The sequence below is a fragment of the Lithobates pipiens genome, unplaced genomic scaffold (genome assembly GCF_037356315.1).
Source record: "Lithobates pipiens isolate NorthernLeopardFrog02 unplaced genomic scaffold, aLitPip1_a1.2 Scaffold_8, whole genome shotgun sequence".
Lineage (NCBI taxonomy): Eukaryota > Metazoa > Chordata > Amphibia > Anura > Ranidae > Lithobates > Lithobates pipiens.
The window spans coordinates 603,403,115-603,413,380 of NW_027507903.1; the positions used below are offsets into that span (position 1 = coordinate 603,403,115).

The 10,266-nt window shown below is 46.0% G+C and overlaps 1 protein-coding gene across 1 annotated transcript in view; it reads right to left on the reverse strand.

The window, feature by feature from the left end:
• Nucleotides 1-9,979, reverse strand: part of TRAPPC14 (trafficking protein particle complex subunit 14) — a 54,127-nt gene extending 44,148 nt beyond the window's left edge. Inside the window, exon 1 of the mRNA XM_077470571.1 lies at nt 9,512-9,979. Coding sequence (XP_077326697.1) covers nt 9,512-9,880 — 369 coding nt within the window. The 5' untranslated portion in view covers nt 9,881-9,979. The remainder of the gene's footprint in view (nt 1-9,511) is intronic.
• Nucleotides 9,980-10,266: the final 287 nt, after the last annotated feature.

A 10,266-nucleotide genomic window follows, 5' to 3' on the forward strand; every position in this document is an offset into this window, starting at 1 on the left:
GCTTGAAAAACTCCTCAGTGTGAAAGGGGTCTTAATATGGGGGTAGGGGATTTATCAGATTTAAATACACTAACAAATTTAAGACGAACTCCAGCTCACACTGCAGTTACAGCAACAGTTTTTTTTTTCCCCTTTTGGGATAAAAGTTTTACCCAAATAAATAAAAGCTGATCATTGTAAGTATAGAGATGCACCAAAATTTTGGCGGCCGAAAATGGTGTAATAAGAGGGAAAGGTTTACAGTGCTTATAGTACATTTTTCATAGGTCACGTGACTCAAAAAACACATTAAAAAAACATAATACGGGTGCATTTTTGCTGCGTTTTCAATGCTTTTCTATGGGAGGTGCATTTTTTTTATTAAACTGCTTGCCAACCAGCTGCCGTTAAAACTGTCCCTTTGAAAGGAGATTTATATATATATATAAAATCAGGCATGCATGCCCCCGGAGCCGATGTGCATGCAAGGCGGCCACCCGCGATCGCTCCACAGAAGAACCAGAACGGGGATCTGTCAATGTGAACAAACAGATCCCCATTCTGATAGGGGAGGAGAGAGAGTGTCTGTTCCTAGTGATCAGGAATATCAGGAACAGCGATCTCTCTCTTCTCCCTGTCAGTCCCCTCCCCCCACAGTAGGAAACACCTCCCTAGGGAACACAGTAAACCCCTTGATTGCCCACTAGTGCTAACCCCTTCCCTGCCAGCAACATTTATACAGTAATCAGTGGATATTTTTAGCTCTGATCGCTGTATAATTGTCAGCGGTCCCAAAAATGTGTCAAAGTGTCTGCCTGCTGCAATGTCGCAGTCCCGCTAAAAATTGCTGACCACCATCATTACTAGTATTAAAATAAAATATAAAAATAAAGACGTATAATATAAAATGCCATAAATGTATCCCCTATTTTGTAGACGCTATAACTTTTGCACAAACCAATCAATACATGCTTATTGCAATTTTTAACCAAAAACATGTAGAAGAATACATATTGGCCTAAACTGAGGAAGAAATTATTTTTTTGGGGATATTTATTAAAGCAAAAAATATATATATTTTTTTTTTTTTGTCAAAATTGTAGGTCTTTTTTTGTTTATAGCGCAAACAATAAAAACCGGAGAGGTGATCAAATACCACCAAAAGAAAGCTCTATTTATAGGAAAAAAAGATCTCAAATTTGTTTGGGTAAAGCATCTCAGTCAGTTAAGACGACGCAGTGCCGTATCGCAAAAAATGGCCTGGTCATTAAGGGGGTAAAACCTTCTGAAACTAAAGTGGTTAACTGACCAAAAATGCAGCAAGCAAGATTTGTAACGCCACAACGGAAGCGCAACAGACCAGTGTAAACACATTCTTGCGCTTAAAGCGGCATTCCACCCAAAAATGGAACTTCCGCTTCAAGTGCGGGTGACACCCCCTGACATGCCACATTTGCCATGTCTTTTTGGGGGGAGGGGATACCCTCTTTTTAGAGGAATCCAGCTCCCACTTCCTCCCTCGGCACCATCGCGTCGGAAGCCAGTTCACCGCTCCCCCCTCCCTCTCTGCAATCATCTGGGACACATTACAGGTCCCAGATGATTGCCTGGCCAGTTACAGTGACAATGCCGGCGCAGCAGAGAGGAGGGGAGGGGGGAGAGGAGCAGGGCTTCGTAAGCCCACATCGCTGGACCGTGGGACAGGCGAGTGTCCGATTAATAAAAGTCAGCAGCTACACTTTTTGTAGCTGCTGACTTTTATATGGGTGGAACTCCACTTTAAGTTGCCGATAATGTCGAACAATAAATTCCTATTTATTTAAAATTCATGATATTAATTAAAAAGTCGAATATAATACAAATTATATATAAAAATCTCTATATTTTTTAAACGGTCATGTGCATCCTCAATTTTTGTGGCTTCGAATCCGGGCACACACCATGCATGCGCGAGCCACGCTGCACGCTGTGAGAGGGGGAGGGGAGAGAGGTGACCTCCCTTCTGGCACCAGGGGAGGAAGTGGGAGCCTGTAAATACAGGGTACCCGCTAGGGCTGGGGAAAAAAAAAAATAAAAAAAAAAAATTTAAATCTTAAATGGAGTTGAGAGGTCAAATCGATTAAAAATTTCAGAAAATCGATTTTTTTTTGATTTTTTGTTTTTTTTCACCAGGACTGGCACGGTCCTAGGCCTAAGCTGCAGCCTCGCCTAAAAACTCCTGCCCGCAGCTCCTCAGGTGCCATCAAAAAAATAAAATAAAAACTCGATTCGAATCGTGAATTGAGTTTTGTTTTTTTATTAAAAAAAAAAAAAATATATAAAAAAATCGCAGATTTATTTATCTTTTTTTTAGAAAATCGCCCAGCTCTAGTACCCGCTTCCCCCTCCAAAAAAATGACATTAAATGCTGTAAAAAGCTGTAGCTGTAGAATGAGCTTTGTAGCGTTTTTTTAGCAAAACCATACAACCACAAAATCTTATGGCTCAAAAACACTTATAAACGCAGAATAGCTGCGTTTTTAAGCTTTTATCAGATTTGGAGCGTTTTTACAGCTGAAAACTCCTTTTAAAACCCACCAGCTCTGAGCTTTTTTTCCCCCCCAGCCAGAAAAAGCCTCTGCCAAAAAACTGCTGATAACAGCCTGTGTGTGCATTGATACATAGGAGAACATGCTGGATGTAGGGGAAAAACAAAATGTCTGAAGCCAAAAAAAGCAGCTGTAAAAACGTTCAGTGTGCATGAGGTCTTAAAGAGGAAGTAAACCCTGATGGGTATCAATTTATTCGGCTTAACATTATCTTTCACATTATTAAAAAAAAAAAAAAAAAAAAAAAAAACTGGGCTAACTTATTTTTTAATTAAAAAAAGTGGATTTTTCCCCACAAAAAAAAAAAAAAAAATGCGCAAAAAATAAAAAAGTGATTTTAACTTGTAAACACCAAGTCTGAAAAATAAACTTGGTCCTTAACTAGTTAAATTAACATTTTTACCACTATACTATACAAATTAGTCCACAGAAGTGACGTGGTGGAAAAAAAAAAAAAAAATCTACACAATTTTTAAAAGTATTTACAAAATCATAAACTGAAATGTGTTCCTTTCATATACATCCACATCCCTTTGCTGTGAAAGCCGTGAGCACGCTCTGTTGCCAGTAGATGATGTCAGAAACCACATCATTGCTAAAACCCACATAATTAGTTGAATGGAGTCCAACAGTGTGCAGTAATGCATGATCTCAAAACAAACACGCCGCATGATCTCAGTATACAGAGTCATGTGGAATATGGTGTATGGAAGGTCCCAGTGTGTTAGAGAAGATGTATCATGAAGGTCGAGGAGCAGGATTCAGTGCTTGTAACATTACAGGCCGTGGCATGAGGTCCGACTTCCAGGGATTTTACCAATTCGGATGCACTGCTTCTATTGTTGCATTAGAAGACAATGAAGGAAATGACTGAATAAACAATTACAGAATCAATAACTAGTTAAAGAATATTTAAACCCAACATTTTCTATTCCCTATATGTGGCTGCTGTACCATATACTTGTATTAAAAAATAAAAAGGCCTCCTGTTCTCTTTGTGTTGCTTCCTTTGTGTGAAATCCCTGGTGCTCCTGCCACTCCCTCTGCTTCCTGATAAAAACTGACCACATTAAGGAGGAGGGCACACTGTGGTCAGTTCTCCTGCTGTGCTGGGAACTCAGTCTGCTCTCCTCCAATGATCAAACTTGTCCTGACAGCCCCCAACCCACACACACACAATCACTGGGAAGATCAGTGTGCTGCCGTTTCTCCTCTCCCAGCTCTTTTGTAGCTGAAAACAGAAGGAATGTGGTCACAAAAAAGGAGAAGAAAGGAAATTTAAAATGTAATTTCTACTTTGGACAATTTCATGCTCCCAACTTTGTGGGAACAGTTTGGGGATGGCCCCTTCCTGTTCCAACATGACTGCACATCAGAGCACAAAGCAAGGTCCATAAAGACATTGATGAGCAAGTTTGGGGTGGAGGAACTTGACTGGCCTGCACAGAGTCCTGACCTCAATCCTCTAGAACAGGGGTAAGGCAACCTCGTCCCTCCAGCTGTGGTGAAACTACAAATCCCATCATGCCTCCGCCTCTAGGAGTCATGTCTGTGATTTTTTGGGTCTTGAAATGTCTCATGGGACTTGTAGTTTCACCACAGCTGGGAGGGCCGAGGGTTGCCTACCCCTGCCATAGAATACCTTTGGGATGAATTAGAGCGGAGACTGTGAGCCAGGCCTGCCCATCCAACATCAGTGCCTTACCTCACAAATGCACTTCTGGAAGAATGGTCAAACATTCCCATAGACACACTCCTAATCCTTGTGGACGGCCTTCCCAGAAGAGCTGAAGATGTTATAGCTGCAAAGGGTGGACCAACTCAATACTGAACCCTATGGACCAAGACTGGGATGGCATAAAGTTCAGTGTAAAGGCAGGTGTCCCAATACATTTTTTTTTTATAATAATATTATATAAAGCATTGCCCCCCCCCCCCCCCCCCCACGTCTCCTGCAGACTCTTCCTCCAGCTTCCTGTATGTGCAGAGGTGGGAAAAGCCTCCCTAGACTACAAATGGTGTTCCACTGAGAACTACAAGCCTGTCTGCCTCTGTGGCAGTTGGAACTTGTGGATCACTCATTCACAGAACTCTGTCAATGAATAACGCTGCCGTGCCCCACACAGTCTTGCGGATTTCAAAAGGGACAGTGGCTGCGGGTGGAAAACCACCCCTATGCGCTGTCATTTATGCTTCGCACCATGTTACACCTTAAATCTAATATTTTGCAGTTTACCAATAAATAGATGTGGTGGCTGCATTCGTTTTCTTTTCTTTTTTGTCTTTTTTCATCTGACCTGTATTAGAGTGTCTCTGCTCTGGATCAAGGAGCACAGGGGGCACCTTTGGACAGGAGCATTGTCAGTCTGGGAGTGTGTGTGGGGGGTGTGTGTGTGTGTGTGGGGGGGGGGGGGGGGGGTTAGGTGTACTAGCAGATTGTACTAGCAACAGGATGTACTATAGTTCTCCTTTAAATTCTGCGTGGAGATTCTCAGAACACGTGTAGGAAAGAGCACTTGCATAGATAGAGATTTTCTAGGTGAGGCACCTTAGACAAAGGGCCATTGCAAAGTGAACACAGGAATTTTGCCTTGGGATACATATTTCTGAATACAGCCGACACCCCGTGATAGAACTAGATCAGCAGAACAATAACCAGAGGCCAGGAAAACCCATCCCAGCCCCTTAATGTGCAGAAATCACAAGATGTCCGATGTAACAGGGAGCGAGCCGACCACAGTCGTCTGATCCTGAAGAATCCGCAGTTCTGGAATGCAATCAGTTCCAAAAAAAAACCTCAAGCAACATACTTAAGACAAAAAGGCATGATGAGCTTGTATGCATTGCAAACTATATTATGAAAAATACTTGCTTTAACCACTTCAGCCCCAGGAGATTTTACCCCCTTCCTGACCAAAGGACTTTTTGCGATTTGGCACCTCGTCGATTTAACTGATAATTGCGCGGTCTTGCAACATGGCTCCCAAACAAAATTTACTTCCCTTTTTCCCCACAAATAGAGCTTTCTTTTGGTGGTAGTTTTATGGCATTTTTATTAAATTTCTTTTTTTTTTTTTAAATGGCGCCAATCAGCGATTTTTTTCGTGACTGCGACATTATGGCGGACACATCAGCCATTTTTGGGACCGTTGTCATTAATACAGCTATACAAATGCACTGATTCCTGTGCAAATGACACTGGCAGTGAATGGGTTAACTACTAGGTGGCAGTGTATGGGTTAAGTGTGTCCTGGGGAGTGATTCTAACTGTGGGGGGGGGCATGGCTGTGTATGACACGTCACTGATCTCTGCACCCGATTACACAGAGCAGAGATCAGTGACAGTGTCACTAGGCAGAACTGTGAGATGCTTGTTTACATTAGCATCTCCCCGTTCTTCCTCCCCGTGAGGCGATCGCGGGTATCCCTGCGGCGATCGAGTCCGCGGGACCCGCGACCCGACTCACGCAGCTTGCTGCGGACGCGCCGCTGGCCGCCTTTTAAAGGGCAATGTACAGGTACATGATTCTGCCTGTACGAGCCCTTCTGCCGACATATATCGTCCTGAGGTGGTCGGCAAGTGATTAAACTGAAGCCCCCACAGTGTCACCCGGCCACTGCTGAGGGGCCGACATGTTGCCACAGCGTTACTCCCAGCTCCAGCCACTCGCAGCGGGCTCCAGCGCTGTGAGTGGCTGAAGCTGCGATGTTGTCACTCCCATGACTGCGGGCTGGAGCCTACGGTTCCGGCAAAAGGAACTCTGAATTTCCGGCACGATACTTTGGACCTTCAGAGCACATACGGCGCTGATGTCAGCAGCTGCATGCAAGGTGAATATCGCCTAAACAGTGATCCTTTTGGAGATATTTTATCTACAGGTAAGCCTTATTATAAGGTTACCTGTAGGAAAAAGAAAAAAGAAAAATCACAAAGTGGGCAATACAACCGCTTTAACCTTTGACAAAAAAATAAATAAAAACGGGAAGCTGATTACCGGTTTTATGCAGCGCTGCACCAGGTTTTGCATTCTCCAGCTTTAGGCTCCATACACACCTAGGCGTTCCTGAATTGCTCCAAAAACAAGGGATGCGCTTGCAATCCCGTTACTTTCAATGGCACCCCAATCGCGGCGTGACAACAAAATTGTGGGATGCCTGTTGTCCAAAAAGAAGTTTCGGAACGCCTAGGTGTGAATGGAGCCTTAGTAATTCAACCCCAATGACTTGTAAGGGAAGGGCAACAGGTAGGACATGGAGGTGCTGACATGTACAGGTATGATTAGAACAAGCTGATGTACAGTATATGGGGAGGGTGACAGGTATGACAAAGATAAGCCAACATGTGTGATATGGGTGACAGGTATGACAAAGATACACCAACATGTGTGGTATGGGTGACAGGTATGACAAAGATACACCAACATGTGTGGTATGGGTGACGGTTATGACAAGGATACACCAACATGTGTGGTGAGGGTGACAGTTATGACAAGGATACGCCAACATGTGTGGTAAGGGTGACAGGTATGACAAGGATACGCCAACATGTGTGGTGAGGGTGACAGTTATGACAAGGATACGCCAACATGTGTGGTGAGGGTGACAGTTATGACAAGGATACGCCAACATGTGTGGTGAGGGTGACAGTTATGACAAGGATACGCCAACATGTGTGGTAAGGGTGACAGGTATGACAAGGATACACCAACGTGTGTTTTGAGGGTGACAGTTATGACAATGATATGCCAACATGTGTTTTGAGGGGGACAGTTATGACAAGGATATGCCAACGTGTGTGGCATAGGTGACAGGTAAGACAAAGATACGCCAACATGTGTAGTAAGGGTGACAGGTATGACAAAAGATACGCCAACATGTGTGGTAAGGGTGACAGGTATAACAAGATACGCCAACATGTGTGGCAAGGGTGACAGGTACGACAAGGATATGCCAACATGTGTGGTATGGGTGACAGGTATGACAAGGACACAAAGACATGTATAGGGGGGGGTGACAGTGGCATAACAGAGGAGATGGGAATAACAGGGCATTGCGTGTCTCTGTCCCTCCTGCTGTCAGGCCTAGATAACAGACAGTGACGGGGGTGGGGTGCGGGGGTGAAGAGTGATAGAGATGACAGCTTCTCTTTCTCAGTTTCCTGCCAAGCTTAAAAGGGAAGTGTAACAGACACTGATGACAGGTTCTCTTGAGGCTCGGATAGCAGAGCAACACCAAGGTTCTACAACATACTGGGGTTGATTTACTAAGGGCAAATATACCGTGTACTGCAAGTGCACTTCCTCCAGAGCTTAGTAAACAGGCTAAAGCTACACTTTGCAAAGTATACCCAATCACATGCAAGGGAAATAAAAAACTGCATTTTAGTTTGTATGGTTGAAATGCACTTAAAATGATGACAGGCTCTAGTAGTATCAGGCTCTAAGGAGGGGGGGGGGGTATGAGGTGCAGTGACCGACAATGACAGTCAGAGTGAGGATGTGAGTAAAGATAAGCAGTAGTGACAGACAATGACAGGTCCTCTTACCATCAGGCTCTATGGAGAAGGTACAAGAAATTACATGCAGTGGAGGATATATACGATACGTAGGGATCGGCAGTGACAGATGACGTCAGGTTCTCTTAGTATTAGTCTCTATAGGGAAGGTATGAGGAATGACATGCAGGGACAGGTTCTGGTAGTGTCAGTCTCTATAGGGAAGGTAATGACATGCAGGCTCTCTCACTCACCCCCCTATGAGGAAAATGATGTGGAGTGACATGCACCCACAATCCTGCTCAGTGTCAGTCTCTATGGGGGAAGGTATGAAGAATGACATGCAGGGACAGCCAATGACAAGACTTCTTAGTGTCAGGAATGACATGCAATGTCAGTAATGAGAGTTCCCCTCTCAGTCTCTATGTAGAGCAGGGATCTCCTATTAGCGGACCTCCAGCTGTTGCAAAACTACAAGTCCCATCATGCCTCTACCTCTGAGTGTAATGCTTGTGGCTGTCAGAGTCTTGCAATGCCTCATGGGACTTGTAGTTCTGCAACAGCTGGAGGTCTGCTAATTGCATATCCCTGATGTAGAGTATAATGCAGTGACAGTTAGGACAGGTCCTTGGGCTTTACAGGGGAAAGTATGAGCAGTGACAATAAGTGACAGGTCCTCTTAGTGTCAGTCTATATTTGGAGGGTACAAGTAGTATCATACGTATGGTATGGGGGGTATAGCATCATCTCTGTAGTATGGGGGGGTGGGTTTATAGCATCCTCTCTATGGTGTGAAGGGGTTATAGCATCCTCTCTATGGTATTGGGGGGTACAGTCTCCTCTCTATGGTATGGAGGGGGTACAGTCTCCTCTCTATGGTATGGAGGGGGTAGTCTCCTCTCTATGGTATGGAGGGGGTACAGTCTCCTCTCTATGGTATGGAGGGGGTACAGTCTCCTCTCTATGGTATGGAGGGGGTACAGTCTCCTCTCTATGGTATTGGGGGGTACAGTCTCCTCTCTATGGTATGGAGGGGGTACAGTCTCCTCTCTATGGTATGGAGGGGGTACAGTCTCCTCTCTATGGTATGGAGGGGGTACAGTCTCCTCTCTATGGTATGGAGGGGGTACAGTCTCCTCTCTATGGTATGGAGGGGGTACAGTCTCCTCTCTATGGTATGGAGGGGGTACAGTCTCCTCTCTATGGTATGGGGGGGATACAGTCTCCTCTCTATGGTATGGGGGGATACAGTCTCCTCTCTATGGTATGGGGGGTATAGTCTCCTCTCTATGGTATGGAGGGGGTACAGTCTCCTCTCTATGGTATAGTCTCTTCTCTATGGTATTGGGGGGTATAGTCTCCTCTCTATGGTATTGGGGGTTATAGTCTCCTCTCTATGGTATGGGGGGCGGGTGTATATTATCATAGGAGGTCTCTGTCGGTCTCTCACCCCTCCGTGCTCCCCGGCGGGTTGCTGTGCCGGTTGCTGTTGGCTGAGGATAGCCCGGCAGTGTCGGTAGGTCCTCCCCGGTGCGGTGTCCCCGCTGTCCTCGTCCTCCTCGTCCGCCTCTTCCTCCCCCGGACACACACTGGCCAGGGCGGAGAGTGAGGCGGCCAGCGGCGCCCAGGAAGAGGAGGCCTCACTCCCCGGACTGTCCTGGGCCGCCTCTCCCCTCAGGCGCAGCACCAGCAGGAAGCGGAGGGTCTCGCCCAGGTAGAGGTGGTTCCGGCGGGGCAGGGAGCGGTACCGGCCCGGCAGGTCTGAGGGGAGAAGCGGACAGGCCGGGAAGATCATGGAGTAATCGCACTGCGACTCCATGATGAGAGATCCCCCGGCCCAGGCCAGAGCGAACGAGCGCCGACACGCCGAGCGTCACCCCCGGCAACAGGCCGGAGCAGAGGAGCGCCGAGACGGCGAGCGGGAGCCTAGAGCTCGGAGCGAGGGAGCGTCGCCTGGCAACAGCTGCGGAAGCTGGGTATCCTAGCAACTAGCTCTGACTGATGCTCTGCGAAGGTAACCTAGCAACAGAGCCGAGCACCAGCAACTAACCCTGACTGATCCAGGGTATCCTAGAGACAGAGTAACCTAGCAACAGGACATCCCTGAAGTAGAAGGCCGGAAGCCAGAGAAAAGATGACCCATGTTATCTATATAAGATCATGACTAAGCGGTTCAGAGTTACTTAACAACAGGAATTACGTTAT